At 42.7% G+C, this 23398-nt stretch overlaps 1 protein-coding gene across 1 annotated transcript in view; it reads right to left on the reverse strand.

The window, feature by feature from the left end:
• Positions 1–23398, reverse strand: part of LOC145411372 (neural-cadherin-like) — a 58100-nt gene that overhangs the window by 31387 nt on the left and 3315 nt on the right. The window contains exons 2-10 of the mRNA XM_080281404.1: positions 20725–20778; positions 18470–18647; positions 13082–13315; positions 12537–12706; positions 11115–11270; positions 4181–4357; positions 2693–2881; positions 1723–1936; positions 71–279 (exon numbers count right to left, since the gene is read on the reverse strand). Of these exons, the coding sequence (XP_080137530.1) occupies positions 71–279; positions 1723–1936; positions 2693–2881; positions 4181–4357; positions 11115–11270; positions 12537–12706; positions 13082–13315; positions 18470–18647; positions 20725–20778 (1581 nt within the window). The remainder of the gene's footprint in view (positions 1–70; positions 280–1722; positions 1937–2692; positions 2882–4180; positions 4358–11114; positions 11271–12536; positions 12707–13081; positions 13316–18469; positions 18648–20724; positions 20779–23398) is intronic.

Consider the following 23398-nt stretch of genomic DNA (forward strand, 5'->3'; position numbering starts at 1 on the left):
AAACATTAGTAACTACTGAGGTGAGGCGTGTTATCCGCGAAAAGCCTGATGACCATTGGTGGTTACTGACCTGCAGTGTGTGGACGGTGACGGTCTTGGCGGCGGGCGACATGGGGTTGTCGTTGAGGTCGGCGACGTGGACGGTGAGAGTGACGGTGGCAGAGAGTGACGGCCACCCGGCGTCTGCCACCACCAGCGGCACCAGCAGGGCGCGGCGCTCCTCCCTGTCCAGCGCCGTGGTAGTCCAAACCACGCCCACACCACGACCATCATCGCCTCCTGACGACCATACCACACATCCATCGACATCATCATACCACATACTGTACTCTACTACTTACCACACAACGCCTGCACCACGACCGCCATCACCATCTGAAGCAGTACCACCGTACACCATCTCATATACCACTCCAGATACCACACCATACCCACTCCATGACCATCGCCATCTCCTGTACCATCAAACATCACAACCACCAGCATCACCATATCACACCACACCATACACTACTTCACACAGCATACCACACAGCAGCTACACCATGACCGTTGTACCTCCTGAAGCATCAACAACATATATCACATACCCTACCACACTCACACCACGATCGTCATCATTCCTTCACCACACACCACCATCAACATCAATACTACATTATGCCCCATGTCGTCCCATGACAACCACACTATGACCACCAGCTTGACACACACACACACACACACACACACACACAATATCTTGTTACCCAGCAGTCTTCACTCATGTAAACTCATCATGTGCTCATTATAAACCATGAAGCAGCAGAAGACGTGCGCTCCTCAGGGCAACCCTAACAAAATCACATTTATTGTTAAGGTCACGCACCCTGGGACCACTCCTGTGACATCTCATGCAGAAGGGAGGCCCGTAAATAGCACTTCACCAGAAATGTGCATGGTAATATCTTGTGTGTTGCGGGGATGGCTCAGTCGGCTAGTGTGGGCGTTGCTGTTGCAGTAAGAGTACGAAATGAGTAGCTGACGCAGGGTAAATTTTGATACACTGATTTGAGCTGTTCCCACAACACACGAGAAATCGCAAACGTAATATATGGAGGCATGCTTTGTTTTGCTTTTTCTATCACGTGACGATCTTATTTAGCTTAGGGAAACCATTCATATTGGAGAAGCTTTAATAAAGGCTGTTTCTAATCTCACTGCTGTGATTAGAAAAAGCTACTTAGGAAAAAGATACCACGGTAACCATGATGTAAGCTCGAAAAAAGATCACTGCTAAGCCAAGGGATGTGTGTGATGTCTGTGTGTCTCGTTTCACAGCGATCAAATTTCCAAACAGATGAATTAAGGAAATATACTAGAACTGCGTTTATAGTGACGATACTCCTGTCTCATTTCTTCCTGGGTCTCCTTCAGGTATGAAAAGAGATAGTGGCTCTTTCTGAAAAAGTGGAAGAGGGGTGAGGAAAGGGATGCAAAAGTAAGTACTGTATACAGTCGAGGACAAAATTTCGCCTCAGATTTCACCTCTTCTGCTACTCATTTTCATCTGCTGGGTAACTTTTCCAAGACGAAAGACGCTGGATACATAGCTTATGACTATAGATGATTATCTTTGATATTATGTATCAGGAAGGAATGTGACGGGTATGCCCTTACTATGAAATAAACGCGAAAGATTAGCAGGCAAACTAACTCAAGGTAGCATAATTAAAGACTTACTCTTGTCCAGCGTAACTTTGGCACTGTTGATGACGTGGGGTGGCGCCCTAGGGTCAAGAGCTATGGTGAAGGGGGGGCCGTGACCCTGCCGCCAGTCATCGGGGTCACCCAGCTTGACCCGCGCCACCACCTGAGGCTCGCTGTTCTCCGTTACCTCTACGTCTCGCGGCTCCGCCAGGAAGGGGGGGTTGTCGTTCACGTCGGTCACGTCCACCTGAGGCACCAAAACATGAGGCTGCCAATAACCTTCAGGGATACCCTCAATTTATGATAATTATATGGCTTTGTATTTTGTATGTTTTTAAGTGGGTCGACATAATCGCTAACATCTCCCTTTTACAGCACAGAGGAGATACGTGGGCAGTGTTCTTTCTCCTCTGCCCACAGGGGTATACTGTCAGTTATGGACTTTCTTTGGTTAAGTTTCGAAAGTGAAATGTCACTGGTGTCATTCCCGGCAGGGTTAATGAATGATATATATCTTATAGAAGTTACCGTTGAAAAGCCATGAGTATAAGGACAAACTTTTTCTTAAAGAGCGGAAGATGATACATATACTGTAAAGTATGTATAAACATTGGCATTACGTAAAAATTCAACATTTTACAAAATATATTTAGTAATGTCAGGAATAAACAGCCAACAAATGCATAATGCTGATGTACGAGGGAAATATGGCTTTGAAGACTATTATTCAAAAGATGTGGACCGGTTGTAGTTGTCCTAGGTAATCCTGCACGTGAAGCATTTTACTACTGCATGGACGCTACTAAAGTATTTTTGATGCACTGCTGGTTCACTGTCCTACAACATAATCATAACCATACATAAAGTGATGAGTGACGAAGTACTTTATGTAGAAATTGCTGCTACAATGTCCTACCAAAAAAGCATACATAAATTAGCGTCCTAGTGTACTGTATAAGCCATTCTCTTACACTGGCTGACCCCGCAACCCCATATGACTTACCGTGAGTGTGGCCGTGGCTGTCCTGGGTGGGGTCCCCTGGTCCACCGCCCACACCATTACAATGTGGGCGGCCGCCGTCTCCCTGTCCAACCCGCCCACTAGCCGTACCGCCCCGCCCTCGTCCACGCCGAACTGCCTCCTAGGGTCGCTCTCCTCCGCTATGCTGTACCGCACCCGACTGTGGCCGCCCTGGGGAAGGCAGCTTTGATTTACGAGCCAACTTCTCCTGCCGTGACAGCGTTAAGAGAGGAATTGCCCGCATCGCTGGGAATATTATTTTCCGTTGCTCCCTTCCGTGATTGCTTGACGTTTATATTCTCTGTCAGTATTATGGCTTGTGTTACTACTTCCGGGTTTTATAGCTTTTCTTATTATGGGAGGGACGTATTAGAGAAACTGCAACATAAACGATTTACCTGACTTATTTATCTGATGACTCGTACTTTTGATATCACTTGAATATCCCTGACGAGATGAAAGTGATAAAATATACTATCATTCATAAATTTCGAGAAGACTTTAGTTAGAAGTTGGTTGTAATAGTCAGAACCGGAAATTTTTTTTATAGCATATATTATGTTATCTTCTTTATATATATTTGTATCTGAAATACTCTTGACGTTACTAGGGTAGCAATCCTTGGGGTAAGCGGACAGGGAAGCAATGAAAACAGGGAAGAAGCAAAATTCGGCCAAAATGACTCCATGCGATACAAGCAAAATGGAAAAAACAAATAAAATTCAGGTTTTATTACATACACACAGCTTAATAATGAACAAGCATATTTCATCATTTAGCTGAGCTTATAATGGCCTGTCAGAATGTTGGTACCTATGATGATCAAAATTACGGTGTTTACATAATAAGTTAATTAGTTACTCGTATGTTACAAATTTGGATAGTTTGTGTTGCTGCATAATAATTTGGGTTATCACTTGTGTCTCCATAAACCTACTGCAAATGGAGGTAATTATATATCCACGGTGCTCTCCCACATTCACACTTGCACCACATTCAGATACCCTACACACACACACACACACACACACACACACACACACACACTGAGAAACCTTATACATCTCACACTCAAACACCCTGCAATTCACTCTCAGACACTCCACACATCACACGCTCAGACACCCGACACATTCAAACTGACATTTTATACACCTCACATTCAGACACCCTATCTACCCCACGCTCAGTCACCGTACACACCTCACACTCAGACACCCTACCTATCCGACACATTCAGACACACTACTCGCTCCACACAGACACGCTACTAACCACACACACTCAGGCATCCTACACACTGACACCTTACCTAGCAAACCACACGCTCAGACATCCAGTTTAACATATCCGAACTCACATTCACCTCCCATTCTTCACATACTCATTCCCCATCACTCATCACATACTCACCCCTCATCGCTCATCACATACTCACCCCTCATCACTCATTATCCATCCTGTACTCACCCCATCGAGGTCTTTGGCACTGAAGGTGGTGAGGAGGGTGCCAATGGGCGTGTCCTCCGGCAGGGTTAGACGGGCGTGACGACTGGCGAAGGTGGGAGAGTTGTCGTTGTCGTCCACTAAGCGAAGGTTGACCCAGGCGCCGTCCACGTGATACTTGTCGTCCCAGCCGCTCTTGCCCTGCGTGTCGTCCAGTTTTGAGATATATGTATGGTACTCATTGTTGTTCCTATCATGGTCTGGAGTGTACTAGTATTCTATCTTAGTTAACTCTAGATGACATTCCAACCTTCAACTCTATACATTCCTTCCCACTATATTCTTTGTTATTATTAATGAGATGCATCCAAAGCCAAGTTCGTGTCTTTTATTACAAGGCTGACTAACAAATGAGGTACGATTGACGCTCAGCAAATCAAGAAGAGAGAGGATTTTTATCACAGAACGCAACTGCATCAGGAACTTCACATTGGCTTAGTGCTAGTTTTCTATATTTCCAGGCTACAGCACTTTCCATTTCATTATCCTCGCTCCATATCTTCAGGCGACACTCACGCTCCCATTCCTAACCTTGTTCTGTTTCTACATCCAATTTTTTCCCCGTGGTCTAAATACTCAGATAATGCTCACACTTCCTTCCTAACCTTGTTCTGCTTTTACATCTAAACCTTTTTCCTCAAACTTTCTGTATCTTCAGGTTAAGCTTACACTCCCTTTCCTAATCGTGCTCAGTTACTATTTGAACATTTTTTTTCTTCGTGTTCTAAATATTCAGGATGCACTTACACTCCATTCCTAACCGTGTTGTTTTTACATGAACAGTTTATTTTTCCTAGTCCTGCTGTGTAATATGTTTGACTATAAACTGCCTCACGCCGTAGTGCAAAAGTTATTCTGAAGTGGATGCGACAAAATGACCTCCACTCCTACGCGACCTCATTCCCGATTCAGCTCACTGTTTTTCTGTTTAATATAAAAATCCTCTCTCTCTCTCTCCCGTTTTACTACAATTTCTGTAATTACAGTATGTTTTGCTCTTAACATTAAAGCCTGACAACAGAGTAAGAGTTATAAGGTCTGCGTATCTAGGAAATTCCCCCCCCCTTCCCTCCCTTTCTCTCTCTCTCTCTCTCTCTCTCTCTCTCTCTCTCTCTCTCTCTCACTCAATTTCCTTAACACCGGAGAACACAGACTCCCACCCCATCCGCCTGAGCCCATCACCTACTCGCTCTCGATCCACAAATAACCAAAACTACGCCGTGAGAGAGAGAGAGAGAGAGAGAGAGAGAGAGAGAGAGAGAGAGAGAGAGAGAGAGAGAGAGAGAGAGAGTGGTGTGTGTGTGTGTGTGTGTGTGTGTGTGTGTGTGTGTGTGTGTGTGTGTGTGTGTGTGTGTGTGTGTGTGTGTGTGTGTGTGTGTGTGTGTGTGTGTGTGTGTGTGTGTGTGTGTGCATAATTGACGCTGGGTCGATGTGACGGTGTCGTGGAGAGAGAGAGAGAGAGAGAGAGAGAGAGAGAGAGAGAGAGAGAGAGAGAGAGAGAGAGAGAGAATGTTAGCCTATTTTTCCCACTTAGCTATGTCAAAGAGTTTTACAACAGTTTTTCCCTTTTATGTTACTGGATTCTACCAACCCCCGTTATAATCATCATCATCATCTTCATCATCATCATCATCACCGTATTCACAACGTTATCATCCAAACCCCGTAACCATATCAGCATCACAGCCATTATACAAACTCTTTTCCACTTTTATATTTATGAAAAGGTTATGACAAAGATGAAGATACTTATGATTCATGATTATGCGTGTTGGATTCATCTATATGAATGGGTCATAGGGATAATATATTCCTTTGATGATAGATACATTTCTTTGATGGTGATGGTGCTGCTGCTGCTGATGATGATGATGCTGATGACTATAATTCTTTGGCAGTTGCCCATTTGCCATCCAATATTCTGAACAGAGAAAGCGCATTTTTTTCTATGGATATGTTCCAAAACCAATTTACAGTAATTAAAAAAAAGCCAAAATCAGCCAGGAAAAAGATTAGAGAATCGTCAAAAATTCTCTGTCATCATTAATTCCGCGACAGTTGTTGATACCCCACCCAAATTAAAGTTCGAACACTGTTATTTCCTTTTGTCCTTCAGCATGTATATATATTTGAAAGCACAGAGCTCTCGGATCCGAACTGGCTGTGGCCTACGCGCTACGGTTTGACTCTCTAATATGGCCAGAATTTATTTATGTCTATTTATTTATCTATTTTTGCAATCGTGTAAGCGGTTCGGGGTGTGCCTTGGTCTCCCTTAACCCCTTCTCTCCGATGGCGCGGTTTTATATTTCAGTCTTGCTACCCCCAGACCATCTCAATTATCCTAGGACAGACCTCTCGTTGGGAAGGGGTTAATGAAAACTGTCTTACTGTAGTTCCATAACTCTCTCCAAAGCTGTCCTTAATAGCCTGGTGCTTGAGGAAAAATGATGAAATATACGTCATCGGTTTGAATGGGTTAACGTCCTGGACTACCGTAGCCTAGCCTCAGCTTCCCACGCTCAGGAAGGGGCAAAACGGAACGGGACTTTTAATATGTATGAGCCGTGTAAGTTAATTAAAGTCAATAAATTTAAGTATCAACACTGTCATTTCCTGTCTCTACCCCACCTCAATTGCTACTGACATGTGACGTGAAACTGTTTACGTTAGTTTATTAATGTTTGAAGTGTACTTGGTAAGGAATACAGGTTGACCCTCTTACGGTCCGGGCAGCTCTAGTATTCTCTTCAAGCTAACACCAACGTTGTTTTTAAACGGAGTACCCCTTCTTAATTGATATTTGCTGTGAAACTGTTTACGTTAGTTTATTAATGCATGAAGTGTAAATGGAAGGGGATATAGGCTGACCCTCTTATGGTCCGGGCAACTCCAGTACCCCATTCCAGCTAAGCCAGGGATTTAGTTAAACCTTGAGTGAGTCGTAGGAGCCCGAGAGTGTTAATTCTACGTAACAGCACTTCCATTAGCCAATCTCCCTCCGCCCTATCCAAACTGCAGCCAAGATTGTTCGTCAAGCTGTTTAAACTCGCTAAATAATATATCAGCTGTAAAAGGAAAAACATAAGGTATGCCTTGCATGGTCGATTCAAGTCGAGCATTGTGTTCCAGCTACGCAACAAGCTGGTATTCAGCTGCGACTGAACATAGAGCCTGGGAGTATTAATAATGTATGAGTTCTGAAGAGAAGGTAATATGGGTTAATGGTACTAAGTAACCACGCTCTTATTGATTCCCTTTACCTAATGTTGGTGCTGGGGAGGAGCCCACACGTGGTGACTTTATGAACTTGGATGGAGCAGCTGCAGCGTCCACCCGGGAGCCAGCTCTCCATATATGTCCCTGCACCTCGCCATGAGGACCTGGTCTTATTAGTCAAGGGTCTGGCTACCATAAGATGGTGCCAGTTCCCTGCACAATGTACTGACAGACTGTACATGTAGAATGGCTTCACAAAGGCAGTTGCTTACCTGTGGGCGACAGGTCTGCTCGGCCAGAAAGACTGTGGTTAAACAACAACAGCAACCACAACAACCCTACCGCAAGTCTACCGTTATTATGTGCAAGTGATTATAATAGCGTTACATGTGCAGCCAAGGATGAAATTTTAATTCATTCTGGATAAACACAAGCGATTTCATTCAGTTTAGGAAAACTTCCTCAAGCAAAATAGAAAAATTAAATATATATATATATATATATATATATATATATATATATATATATATATATATATATATATATATATATATATACTGTATATGATTTGTGTATCGTTGGTAATACAGGTATATAAGTAGCAATGTTGCTTCTTTTACCTCCCCCTACCACATATTTTATGCCGCCAAAATTACATATTATGATGCTGCAACCCCGCCCTCAAGTCTCGCCAGCGTGACGGTGATGCGCTTCCCTCCGCCCCGTGCAAGATGGATTTTATGAAGTGGGCGGCAAAGTTAAAATTGACGACAGGGCAAAGTAAAGCAAAGAATTCCCGGACTCTTAACTACAAATTTTCCCCTCGCCAAATAAAGCTGGGAGCCCAATATTATACTCGTGTGTGTGTGTGTGTGTGTGTGTGTGTGTGTGTGTGTGTGTGTGTGTGTGTGTGTGTGTGTGTGTGTGTGATGGGGTAACTGTAAAGCCAGGACTGGGGTATTGTTTGTTTTTTATTGTTTATTTAGCGTTAGTGTATTTTCTCATTTCCTTGTAGTCTGACACTTTTGTTTCTTTCAGCAGTTTCAGTTAAAGTAGGGTGCTTATGTCGATTCCATTAAATAATGCAGATCAGTTGTATTTTACGATGATTATGTAACCCACTATAAATGAAAATATAATAGCTAATTAGGATGATGAAACACATACCTGTATACTTGATGACCCGTTGGAAAGCGCTACCATGCGTGGCGTGTTTAATGGACGTGGTTATGCTACGAGTAATATTAACTGCACTGACAAATTTTAACCAGCCATTATTTTCATCACAGCATCAAAACATACATTCATTTAAGAGTAACTATAATCTGTTCACTTTACCTTGGCCAAGATTTGTATCCCTTTGCAGCCAATATTTCACAGCTCCGTGGCAGAATAAGATAATACTACAACTCTGCGATCTTTCCACAGCACTGTTTCATACTCAGCACAATGAAATAGTGCTATTCTCTTGCTACAGCTCAGAATTTAAGACAGAGATACGGTAATTCGAGGCCATGTAAAGTGAACAGGGTATAGTGTTGTAGCCAGGTAGAATGGTATCAAATATCAATATGTGTGTCACTATACGAAAGCGAAAGCAACATCTAGGCCTACCGTTAACTTACAATGCGTGGCTTTCATCGCAATGTCAGCTTTAACCCCCGACGGTCACACTCCCACACGGCGGCCTGCGTTTACTAAGCCTGTGAGTTTACATCCCCATTAAATTTACGCAGATTAGATGCACGAGGCCTTAGATATACGCTTGTGAGTGGCGGCAGCTGTGATCATGCTGTGGCCGGCCCTGCATAACGAGCCTGACTAATATCGGTAAAGCTGTAAGTGTGTAATTTTAGAGATACACAAGAGTAAATCCAAGTTAGCCAGGAGAAAAAATATCCCTAAGCATCGCTGTCGCCACTCAGTATTCCCCTTCCCCCTCCTTCCGTGACTTTATTTAATGATGCACTTAGTTCAAGAAGACAAAAATGCCTTCCAGTATCACTCTCACCTCACTCTTACGTTATTTGTTTAGACAGACACCATCTACGTATCCTTCTCATCATTCATCACTAATTCAGACCATCACTTCACTTAACATTTTAATCTTCTAACAAAATCTTCGAGTAATCATCGCTCTTCTCTTTTCTCATTTCATTTAGAGAAACACCCTCTAGATATCCATCTCATCACTCATCATTTCTCCTTCCCACCACGTCATTTAGCACGTCATCTTTTAACTAAATCTCCTACTACTCATCACCACTCCCTTTCCTCACTTCATTCAGAGATTTATCCTCTAAACATCTCATTACTCATCACCACTTCCTTCCATCTTCCAACACTTTACTTAGGAGTACACACTATCTCTTACCGCCCCCTATCAATCGCCACAGTAGCTCCATTAAGAGATATATCCTACATCTCTGATCACTCTTCATGAATCCCTTCTGCCACCATATACAGGGACACACCCATCAGTCCTTTCGATCATATCATTTAGAGATATCCTTTAAGTTTTCTCTCTCTCTCTCCCTCTTCCACCAATTTGTTTACAAACGCAACTTAAACTCTGAATTCACCGATACTGATCGCAACACAAAATCCCTCTGTATCTCTATCACCACTTGCCACAACTACTCCTTTCTGGCACTTCAGTCTGAGATGGGGGTCAATTCCAAATGAAGCCACGACGAATATGACAAAAATTGTTCCAGGTCTCCTTTTTTCCATCAACGAATTAACTTATAATGGTCGTGAGAAAAATTCTGCCGCCAAGTACCCATCACCATTTTTCAAGATTGATACTATTTTATTTTGGGAGCAGCAGGTCATCGTATGAATACTGTCAGGCACTATTTTCAGAGCGGTCAAGGGCTGACCATATCGGTCGCTTCGAAGCTTAAAAAAAAAAAAAAGACATATCGCCCAGTTTTTGCAGAAATGTAATTTTTCCAGGATGCTATCAGAAGCCTCGCTGCGGACTGACCATATATCTTACTTGAAGGTTAAACAAAAGCAAAATGGTGTGATGTTTAGTTTTCACAGCCATAATTGCCCCTAGGTGCTATCAGAGAACTCATATTTCACATCTGCCAAGGATTCGCCATCTCTCGCTGTTGATGGTTCAACAAGGACGAACTGCTATGATACTAAGTTTTTGCAGAATTTTTCCTGGACGCTATTATAGAAGTCATATTTCAGAAATGCTGTAGGTACCCCATATTTCTCACTTAAAACCTAAACCAGAGCGCTAGGTGTATTTGCAGAAATATAACAGTGTTTTCTGCATGATGCCTCCGATACACCACAGCTCAGAGCTACAAAACAAAGGAAAAATCGTGTTCAGTACATGCTTAATAATCGTCGAAACCAAACTTTTCTCTTTCTGCCGTATTTTCAACACCGGGAAGAAGAGTGCACTTGTAGGCTCCAGTATCTGACGCTTATTTATGGAACAAGTGTGATCATAGTTTAATATGGATTTCACACATGACTCTGATATGAATGATTTCCACATCCTCACTTTTGATATTAAGAATACTGCTCTTGGTTTTCGCAAAAATATAATCTTTCCGGGATACTGCCAGAGACATACTACTTCAGAGATATGAAAGCAATAACAGTCTTTCCTGGATACTGCCAATGACCTAATATTTCAGAAGTACGGAGGACTTACCATATCTGTCACCTGGACCTTAAATCGGAAGCCTCTCCTGTGACTGGGGTTCTCGTAGTCCAGGGGTATGAGCGCCACCAGATCCCCCCCTGGGCTGCCTCGTCGCCGCCCCTCCAGCCGAAACATCTGCCATCCCCGCCCGCTGCCTGGCACCACCTGCACCACACATCACGAGAAAACGGAATATTATGGCAAGAAATTTTACATCTTATAAAAAGATATAGTTAGTAATGGCATTTCTTATAAAATATTGCCTCAAGAAAACCAGTAGGTAATAATAATGTTCTTGCTTGCTTTTCCTCGAACTCCACCACCTGTATCAGAAAAATGGTTTTACGGTACATGCATAGTATCATTGTTTGAATTAAATCTATATACATAAATAATACATACATACAAACATATATACATAATTTTACACACACACACACACACACACACACACACACATATCTATCTACCTATGTCTATCTATATCTATCTATCTGTCTATCTATCTATATCTATATATTTGCATGCTCAAGAAATTGAAACAACGTGAACGAAAAGAAGAAAGGGGGAGAAAACGAGTGAACGAAAGACGGACAGTATGAGAATCTACCAATGGAGGGTATGGCGAGAAAGAACGGATGAATCAAAGGAAGGGAGGGGGAGAGCAAGAGAGGAGTCAAAGCAAAGGAAGAGATGGAAAAGTGGGACGAGAGTCTGAGGGAGAGAGGTGATGGAAAAATCGATATGCATTACTCGAGTGTACGAGCACTCAAGGCTTCGATACCAATCCAGCAAGAGGTCATATTATGGAAAGTTTGTAAGGGTCAGGTGCCGCAGTATTGAGCCTTGGTTATTTAGGGCCAGAGGGGGTACCGTATAACAGGATCCCAGTAGCTAAGGTAGGTTAGGTTAGGGTAGGGTAGATAAGGTTAGCTTTGGTTAGGTTAGGATAAGTTGGACTAAAGTTCTGATTAAGTAAGGTTAAGTTTGGTTAGATTAGGTCAGTTTAGGTTTGACTAGATTAAATTACTTTAGATTCGGTTGGTTTAATTTGGGTTCGGTTAGTTTAGGCTTAATTTACGTTTGTTTAGGTTAGGTTGAAGTTAAAATGGCTCAGAGTTTAGATTATGTTGTATCAGGTTAGGTGTTTGAGATGGGTCAGGAAAGATTTAGTTACGCCAAAGTTAGGACACCGTGGTTAGGAGAGACTAGATTAGTTTAGTTTGCTTGCTTTGAAATTGGTTAATGACTAGATTATGTTAGGATTATGATTATTTAGATCAGTTCACTTAGGCTTGGTTACTTTAAATGGGCATAAAGATTAAAGTAAATTAAATTAGGTTAGGTTTGGTTAGGTTAGGTGTTAAAGGGAGAAAAAAGTGACATTCCAGTTATTAATATTTTTTTCCTATGCTTCTTGCAGTGACTGACCCTGAAGGCAAAGTCGTTGGTGACATCCTGATCGACGACGGTGAGGGTGGCGAGGACCTGGTCGGTTTTGGAGGTGAGGCTCTCTGACACGTCCAGCGTCCACTCCGGCCGGGAGAACCTCGGGGGCACGTCATTCACATCCTGCACGTCCACCACAACCGTACCCGTGCCTGTGGGGATGGAAGGAACGTGCCTGTATCTATCTCATTTATCTATTGTACTGTATAACTCACATCCCGCAGGTCCACCACAACCGTACCCGTGCCTGTGGGGGAAGGAGAGAGGGGCGTTCTTTTAACTGCTTATCTAGTCATCCATCTAATTTTTTCTTCATCTGTCTCATCATCTTTCGTATGTATATGTCTAACCAATTACTAAATATCTCTCGATCCATCCATCATCATCAACATCATCCATAATACCCTTGTACCCACTTTTAAAGGCCCTGTTACTCACTCTTAAAGCCCTTGTACTGTACTCACTAACAAGCTCCTGTTACTCACCCTTAAGCCCACATTACTCACTCTTAAGTCCCTTTTACTCACCTTTAAGGCCGCCTCCGTCTGTAGCCACCACCTGTACGGCGTATCGCTGAGTCTTCTCCCGGTCGAGGCAACAGAGCGCCGTCGTGATAAGGCCGCGCTGGCTGTCGATGGCGAAGATGGGACTCCCGCTGCTCTCGTCGATCACGTTCTTCTCCAGCGAGTAGACAAGGCGAGCGTTGTTGCCCTCCAGGGGGTCGTCGTGGTCGGTGGCTTCCATGTGTGCTACCACCGTCCCTGCACCAGCACAAAGCGCATTAGATGAATCAGTCTATCCCTGTCTGTCTCTGTATATGCCACCGTCCCAGCACCAAAATAACACATTAACTGGATCCATCTTCCACTCTTTTTGTCTTTGCAGGCCTGTCTCTGTGTCTGCATCTCTGATTCTTTATGTGTCTCCGTCTCTGTCTGTATCCCTTCCTGTGCCTCTTTCTCTGTCTGTGTCTTTATTTCTGTCAGTGTCTGTCTGCAACTGTGTCTCTGTTTCTGTCTATCAGCTTTGTGTGTAAAACGCTGTGGTCTGCGCTTCATTGCGATCCACCACCTTCCCTTCAGCAGCACGAACACGCATGAATTGGATCAGTCTATAAATCACTAAGCCTGTGTGTGTCTCTCTCTGTTTCTGTGCCTGTGTGTATGTGTCTGTCAGTGCTACCATTTGCAGACACACACACACAGCTACTGCTAAGCATCACGAGCTCAAAATAAAACCGTTTCGTTATATTGCCTAAAAGTTTATGACCTTCGGTATGTGAACGCTGGTCTTAAAACTTGCTCGATATGGTGTGAAAAAAAAACAAGTATTTAAGATCTTCAGCAGGTGCATATTTAGCCTACTATAACATTAAGGAAATGTTCTTTCTAAAGTGTTTAAAGACTTTTGTGGATGAATCTACGTACTGAATGACGTAAATACATGTCGATATGGTACCCAAAGCACTGAAGGTCTTATGCAGGTGAACGTGTAAACTAAAACCACTTACATAATTGATTAATAACGCAGATGATTTACGATAAGCGAATTTATAATCTGAAACCATTCCAATGTGGCGTTTCAGACACGCAACATCTTCGAAGGGCAACACATCCTTGTCAGGCCAGTGAATTGCGAGGCGAGACTTGATGCTTTTAGGCAAATTGACGATATTCCCAGTTCTACGAGGGCTTCCTACACATATTTCGTTTTTTATTAACCTCAAAGTACGAGACATTTATCAATACTGAATGTATGAAACAGACCATAAAAATGTGTTTGTGTGAGGAGGCTAAATAATTTTTCCCGCAGCACCATCCTCACATACCTGGGACTGACCTAAGTGCATATTATTAAAGCTTACCAGTACTTTGAAAACCCATTACGTAACTTAAATTTCCTGTTACATACGTACCTGGTTACAAAAAGTCTGATCCAAGTTCGTTTAACACATCCAAAGATATTGTTATCCAGTTATGTCGTGTTATTATCTCATCATCATCATCATCATCTTGCTCACTTCCAGCAAAAATATTTAATCAGCATTTTGAGAGAAGTTTGGGAGAGAGGTGTGAAATAAGGAGAGACATATACAGCTGAAAGCATATAAAAGCTTCAACAGGTGAATACAGTGTAAAATTATGGCCTTGTGTTAAGTAAAACGTTCAAGGATATATGTAGGCATTAGTTTACACTTTTATCAATATTCCTGTGAAGTTTAAGTGCTCATCCACCACCTCCATCAACATCATCATCATCTTTTGCACTATTATCATCAGTCTCTTAACCTTCCTTGCTTTTAATGTACAGAGTGGGCAGGAATCGAGAAGTAGGAAAAGTGCAAAACAAAAATGTTAACATCAACCACCAGATAACCCTACAGTGAAGCGTGCCACACCTCCCCTCTCACTGAAATCTGTGTGACAAACTAGTAGGCAATACCTCACCCTCTGTTGAGTGACACATCTGGCCACATTCTTTACCTTTGTTTCTTTGCAGTAGAGGAAATGATATTTTTTCTCTTTTCACAAGTCATAGGCTTAAAAGATTTTCCAGCACCCACAGAGACAAGATGATACAACTTTGGTACTAGAGTTGCAGAAGGTAATTAATTCTACATCTATAAACCTTAGTTCGAATAATATGAAGCTCAATTAGTTTGTCTGGGATGGCAGAAATGGAGAAAATATATATACGTCTTCAGAGTAATGGGTTTTAGCGACCGACTAAGTATGGCAGAGGAGGCCTTTTATTACCCTGCAGCACAGAATCAATGTCCTTATTTTCTTGCCACCTTCAGACTATTTTGGTAAATGTAGGAGAGAATATTCCAACTGGTGAGGTTGTACAGTAGCCTTCATTAATCCATTCATTACAAGTAATTCTTTTAATTTATCTTGACTATTTTAGTAAACGCAGGAGAGGCTTTTCAAACTGGGGAGATCATATGTAAAACCCCCATTGATTCTTCCACCACTAGAGATCCTTCTAAAAGTTGAATGAAATCGTTTGGTGATGGTCCAACTGAAAATGGAAAACAGGTCAGGGCAGAGAAGGTTGTAATGCACTTAGGCAATTGGTTTCGCTTTAGTGGTGTTTTCTGTCAGTGATGTGCACTTCCGCGAAATTAACCTGATACGAAAGAGAAGAAGAATGCTTTTAACTCATTACATTTGGGATTGCAAGCAGTCCACGTGTGGCTGAAGGCAAACTCCATAAAACTAGTAATACTCAAATTTATCACAATTTCGGATTCAGTGGCACGTAATTGAGCTGCTGATGGACACTAACATATACGGTAACAAGAGCACCTAATCCGTAATGCCTCCTTCACAACGTTGGGGCCCAAGGCTAGGCTACCTTAACGTTAGTGCTTTTAAGGGTAAGTGACTGACCTGCCTCCTAGGTTGTGTTATAATGATAGGAAATCCTCAAGTAGCCTCGGGGGACTCAAACCACTGTGCATCAGACGACCAGGCGCCTAAAACTTCTTCACTGATGGTAACAGTAAAAAGAAAAAAATAATTGCAGTTAACTCATTCTCACGTCGTATTCTGTTACTGGAACTCCACTTACTACCACGAATTCACTCATAAAACGCGAAGAATACGTGGAAGTCAACGTGATACGGTAAGAACACTGATTTAATTATGCGACAGACACACACATATACACCCGAAGCATCTTGCATCACCGTTCCCAGGCACCGACATCCATCAACGCGTTAGGCACGTTTTCACTAAGTTTTCCTTTTCGCAGCTGAGCAACACGAAGCCTGGGACAACAAAGGGGGCGTCAGCGTTCTCCTCACCAGGTCAGACACGCCCCATAAACCACTATGGATTCCAGGGTTCTAAAAACATTTGCATAATGGTGAAGGGCTGGAGAAAAATGAAGCTGCGAGGGGGATGTGGTGCCGACAAGCTGACTGGTAATGGCGGACAGAGGCGAGGCGAGTGGAAGAGGTAAAGAGGGGGAGCTTGACGGACGAGTGCAGTAAAAGGGCGAACCAAGATCAAGGAAAATTCTTTATGATAATAATTCGACAATGGAATGACGGTTAGTACGGCAGGTGAGGGGTTGGATGTGTTGTGTGTGGAGATGAGGTGTGACAGGGAGATTTTGAAAGTATTTACTATGGCTATAACAGATGATTTTTTTCAGGGCAAAAAGTATAACAATAATCGGATACAGAGAGAAAAATATAGACAGACAGACGGATAGACAGATAGATAGATATTTTCCAGCACCTCTAGTAAGAGAGGATGGTAGAGGACTCAGGTCGCCTGAAGTGCACACTAAAGTTCAGAGATGCATGGCCAAAGCTACAATGACAGACTCCCTCATTTGTCAACCTAAAATACCCCCCCCCCAAAAAAAAAAAAAAAAAAAATCGAAAAGCGAATCTCTGCTTGCCAAAAATAAAATGCTCGGAGAAGGGAGGATTACCTTACTATACTGGTTCCACTCTAACTTAGCCTATTACTCCGTCTTGGATGCTGAGTTGTAACAGGAGATTAGAATACGGTACTATTCACAAAGAAGTGCTACGTAAAGGATGTAGTGCCGTACTGCTGTCTTTTTCTACCACTACGCAACATGAAAAAAGTTGCAAAATGGCGAAAATATGGGCCAAGTTAATGTTAAAGAACTATATATATAAAAAAAAACACCACTACTCTCTTTTCACCTTAACTTGGCCCACTTCAAGCAGCTCAGTGGCAAAATAAGACATTACTACAGCTCACATGGTTTCCACGGCACTTCCTCGTGACTAGCATAATTTACTTGTATTATTCTGTTTTTACATTTCAGCATTCAAGGTATGGAGACGGCAATGTTAGAGTAAAAGGAGTATACCCTTAGGAGTTCTCATGATATAAACAATGAATCGTAGGCACGTATTCTAAGTGGCACTGGAGGCTTCGTAGTGCCTGTTCACTTGTGATTTATTCTGTATAGGTCTTGATCACAACTACGACAATCCTCCAAAACGTGTACCCTGCTTACAAAGAGGCAGTTTTATTCTTCGGTTATTTCAAGTGTCTGAGACGTACTGCACACGTCAGCAGGCTCAGTTCTGCCTCATTATACTCACTTTGAAAGAGAGAGAGAGAGAGAGAGAGAGAGAGAGAGAGAGAGAGAGAGAGAGAGAGAGAGAGAGAGAGAGAGAAATGTTTCACAGGCTTTTATAAATATCGAAATGGAGGTCGCAGATGTAATGACAGGCATAACTTTGGAATTTCAAAGCTGTTCCCACGCCTGGCTCAATACAGTAAGTTATCTTAGGTGCGGCATATCGCGTTTACGTGAAGAAAATAAACCTTGCAGTATTATGCTGTAATATAAACGAATGGCAATTTCTGTCATAGGAGTGTTGATTGATAAGATTAAAGTAGATAACAGTAACAAGCCTGTTGTGTTGCAGGATTGCAAGAAAAAAATGCAATGCACGACTTTCTTTTTTATATCGCCCTGCTTTTATGGTCACTGCTAATAATAATACAGAGAATATTCGTTGTGGCTAAGCACTGTCTCAACGACAGCGCAGCCAGAAAAGTTATAAATGTAAATTTTGTTAATATGGCGTCCATCAGGACATTGCCTTTCCGTAATGTGCTTAAGGAGTTACTGCGTCTCCTGGGAGAAGGGGGTAATGAGTGAAAGTGAAAGTAAGAGAGAAAGAAGAAGGATGCTCTGAATTTAATTAACCGACAGGTTCCCAGTGGAACACCCTTCCCTCAAAGTTTGTGAGAAAGGACACTGTAAACATGTATAATGAGACAAAAGTAATCGTATCGGGTGAAATAAGTCTGGGAAAAATTATATTTCCTTTTGTGATGAACTTGGGGATAATTACATCCTGACTATATTTGGAGTTTTTTTTTTCTTTCTTTCTTTTTTTTTTTTTTTACCTTTTGGTGTGTCCTCGGAGACTGTGGCTAGTGTGGTGGGTGAGGGGAAGTAGGGGGCGTTGTCGTTGACATCCTTTAGATTAACACGGACGTCTGTGTGTGCTTCCAGCTCCCCGTCAGAGGCAGTCACCCGCAGCCGCCACTGAGCCCTCCCATGTGGAGGGTCACGGTCCAGAGGCTGTGATGGAAACATACATGGGGTTGTTGTTGTTAATGGCGATGAACAACAAGGGACATAAAATGGGTTTTTGCTGGTAATGGTGCTGAAGAATTCGGAATATACAAGACGTTAGTGTTGCTTAGAATGCAAAGTGAAAAACTTGTTAATGGAGCTGAAGAATGAGAGACATAAAAGGGGTTGCTGTTGTTAATGGTGTTGAGAAACGCGAAACATAAGGATGAGGAGGATGGGCACAGATGCGAGGGTACAAGAGGGGAGGTAAATATTCCGAGTAATCGAGGAGGAGCATTCTGGATACTAAGTAGAAATGTTGGCAAGGGAGAAGCAAATGGTGGAGGCGCGAGCACACATAGACAAGGCTTAATGCATTTGGTGAATGAGCGGGGAGCGACCTGTGCACTTACTGGAAATGCAGGCAGTGCTGAGAGGGGGCGTAAGATGTGGGCGCTTGATGCTAGCTCGCCTCGCAATTGTACAGTAACCAGAGAACGGTCTTAATGTAGGCAGTAAACGAGGAGGAGGAGATTGCCCATCCCGCGAATGTAGGGGAGAATGTGAGAGGATTTAGTAGCCTGCGAATGTGAGGGGAGTGGCTGGAAGGGGCGATTCAACCCGGTAATCTGGAGGCAAAAACGTGGAGTCTGGTGCCGCTAGTGCCGTCTGTTATAGCCACGACCAGAATGAGCCATCTAATATAAGTGCTAGGGCGAGTATGGGGCTCATAAAAAGGGCTTGGGTCTGATGGCTTCTCCGAGGCCAATAAAGGAGGCAGGTGTGCGGTGGAACTCGTCTTGGGAGGAGTGGCCCGGATTTTTAGAGGAGTGAAAATGGGATCACTTCCAGGGTTTTGTTCTGCGTGTAATAAGGAATGGAATGATAAGTTGAGGTTTATAGCACCCTGAACCGTGCGTTTATAATCAGACTTTAGTACTGACTGAGTAACGACAGATTACAGTATATAGGTAAATTATGAGCTATCATCATCATCATCACCCTAACCCTAGTTCATACACCTTAATATGATGCGTGAGATCCGAAGAAACGGAAAATCACAAAGTAAGAGAAAGTAGTATAACATCTCCAGTCGGGTTAACATGACTCGCTACTTCCTGCACATTAATGAAGGATATATCTAATTCCTCCACTTAGAAAAGCTTCTCCTTAGCTACATAAAATCTTCTGGAGGAAGTAAGAATAGACTCCAGAAGACGACACCGTATTCTAGGAGATCAAGAAAGCTAATAATTAACTTAGAAAAAAAAAATCAATGAGCAAGATCCCCAGGCAAAGCATTCATGAAACGTGGACAAGACAATCAGCTAACAAACACGAACAGGAGAGAAAATAAACGGCAGGAAGAATGCCACTCACACCAGCATTCCCAGCCTGCCACCAGAAATTCACGACTCTGCACACTGGCTACTTAACTCCCGTCCGTTCCAACACTTCTCTTTTAATCGCCGTTCATTACCGCTTCAGCCACCCAGTCCAACACTTGCCTTTAATCACTACGCATTACCACTTCAGCCGCCACCCATTAGAGCTGCCCACTAATGCACTTCGCGACCATTACCACATAGGGAGGTCTGTTTCTCTCACTCCCTGCCAACGTATGGGGTGTGGAAATCTATTGGCGGAGGGAGCTTTGGGGTGAAGGGTCTATTAGTGGAGAGATTTTGGGTGAAGGGAGGAGGATGTTGAGGAATGGAATGATGACAAAGCTGGAAAGGTCTACGGGAAAGTGCATGACACATTCACCCTCGTCAGATGTTTTGTATGGCACCAGTGGATGGGTCTAGGGCAAAAAAGTATAGAAGAGCTAAAAATGTCAATGGCAAACAAACTATCTAACTCACTGACTCACCCTGAACAAAATAATGGCACCGATGGATGAGTGTACAACAAAGGATTATGACACAGTTGGAAAAGCCCATGGGAAAGGGTCTAACTAACTCACCCTTAGGAGACGTATGGCACTTGTCGATACGTTTAGGGAATAAACGTATGACACCACTCTGCATTACGTATGACACCACTAACAGTGCCACAGGGTCTGACTCTCTCACTGACTCACCCTCAACAGTCGTATGGCCCCGGTTTCAGGGTCTATGGCGAACGCGACCCTGGACTCCTCGACATCCACCCCATCCCCTGAAAGGCTGTAGGTGAGGCGGCCATAGTCACCAGCGTCACCGTCAGTCGCCGTCACCTGCTGTATAATCAAGGAAGAAATACTGGAGTCATTTTACCTTCTTCAAAATAAGTAAAGAGGTACAGAAATAAGTAAGTAAATTAGAAAATGCCTCAATGAATAAATGTAAATAATTAAATCAGTAAATACCAGGTGTCACATACGTTATACTGCTAGTGCTATGAAACTACATAGATTTTTTTGAGGTTATATTACTCATTTCCATATCAAAACAAAATCCTTGTCTGTCTTATACTTTAACCCTTTCCATACGATTGGCTCTCATATTCTTGTTACCTTCAAAAAATTTTTACTTCTGTCTAGGCGAGAATGATTGAAGTAGAGAGATAAAAATCTAGTTTTCATCAATCCCACCATTACATGCAACATCCTCTCTGAAAGATTAAATGTATGATAATTTGGTATTTGTTTTTGCGGTTAAAATTTTCTACAACGTTACCTGAGCAACGAACTTAAATCTTTCGTGAAAACTGAGGGATGGAGATTGATGAAAATATACTCGCCTCTATCCTGTCAATTATCTTTACTGTACTTGGTTATCGAATATAAAAATGTTTGGTTTGGGGGCCTTATGAAGTCTGTTTATAACCCATTCACCCCCAGGGGCCGCTCATGTAGGGAAAAATTAAGTACGTCCCCCAGATGAAGGTGTTAATGGGGGCTGTTTCCATAACATCTCAAAGCTAATAATATCTCAGTTCGCTGGCCAAAATAAACTATTTCCTTCATCTAATGGCTAAGGGGTCACGCCTATGCTTATTACAACTCACTAGAGGCAGAAGGAAAAGCTGAAATACGTCACTGTACTTAATCTCCTCAGCCTAGTGACGCTATTTTTCCAATTTTCTGGCTATTAACAAACTATTAAATTTAGCTTATCAGGGATTTATCGAACTGGTGTGGCTAGATTTAAAATTCATCGATCCCTTTCATCCTGTAAGTTAAAATCGTCTGGAGGTATCAAGAAACACACACACACACACACACACACACACACACACACACACACACACACACACACACACACACAATCATCGAACTGGAGGGATTAAGGGGATGAGCATCCCCTGTGAAAAAAAAATCAGCTTTGACACAGTTTGGAGAAAGCATGAGGGAAGTTTATTAAAAATGCACGTAAAACTTTCCCCGCGGCAAGGCGAAGACGGCAAAAACGAAGAAAGAAAAGAGAGAAAAATGCAGGAGGAAAAAGCAAGAGGGAAAAATGCAGTTAGCCATAAAGAAAGGACGGAACGCTGCATCCTTTCGATATCCACTATCAATATGCAAAGGAGGAGGAGAAAATTTGAAAGTATAAAAGGAGGAGGGAATATACACTGAGGTAGACAGCGGCGGCCGAAGGGATATGGAGGCAAAGCTAGGTAGGTTATATAAAAAAAAAAAAAAGGGTACTGAATGGGTTAACGAAGGCTGTATTTAAAACACCTCTAGGTTGTAAAGTCTCTCCTCTGCTGAATAAAACAGTTTAGTGGTAACAGGAATAATGGAACAACAGTAATCAGGCTGATGGAGTTAGCGTCTGGCCTCTCCAGAGAATACAAGTAGTAATACTAAGAACTTTCCGCTCAGAATGTCACCGGAAGAATAGTTTTGAACTAATTCTGATAGCAAAAATTAAAAGAAACAGGAAGGGGTTTTCGGATAATCTCTAACGTAGGTACAATAGTTCACTCCAACAGAAAAGAGAAAGAAATCTCCACCTATTAAAGTAACAGACGACGCTCCGTGACAATGGTCCTGGGGAGGTGCCTGTCGTCTAAAAGGAGAGAGAGAATATTGGGAATGATAGTAATGATCACAAACGTACAATAAGTCACAGAAATGGGTTCCGGAGATGAGTCAGTGTACATAAAATAAAAAAAATACAATAGCTCTACCTACTCGAGTGCTCGTAGATGCTCACCGTGAGAATGGTCTTTGGGAGGTGCCTGTCGTCCTCCTCTGTGATCTGTGTCTCGTGCAGGGAGGTGGGGAAAACCGGGGCGTGGTCGTTCTGGTCCACCACTCGCACCACCACCGTTGCCTCGCTCGCTGCCTCGCCCGCCCGCGCCTCCACCAGCAGGAAATACTGTGAAATAAGAGGGTAGAGGCAGATTCGTATGTTTCCCTGTTAAACCCTTCAGTCCAGTGACGTATTCGTGTTATTATTTCCATCAGGCGATTTAATTCACTTCAGGAATGATCTATATCTGAGGGTTTAACAAGGCTGTGTCTGATTTACCCTGCTGGAAAAATGTCTCTTTGCTGAATAAAATCGTCTGAAGGTAGAAAAAAAATGTATCCAGCGTGAAGAGGTTAAACACTTACATACATACACACAACATCTACATTTACACACTCACATACAACTACATGCAATCAAGTACAATCACATTCAGCACAAGCATTAACCCATCATTATCCTGGGACAACATACTTAATTTTTCCCTGGACTAATGCCGGACGAATTTCTTGTCCATTGAGAAACCTCACGATGGCTCAGGGTTCAGAAACTTCCTGGATTTAAACCCTTCACTAC

The sequence above is a fragment of the Coenobita brevimanus genome, chromosome 89 (genome assembly GCF_032717465.1).
Source record: "Coenobita brevimanus isolate Jiangsu-jjx chromosome 89, ASM3271746v2, whole genome shotgun sequence".
Classification (NCBI taxonomy): domain Eukaryota; kingdom Metazoa; phylum Arthropoda; class Malacostraca; order Decapoda; family Coenobitidae; genus Coenobita; species Coenobita brevimanus.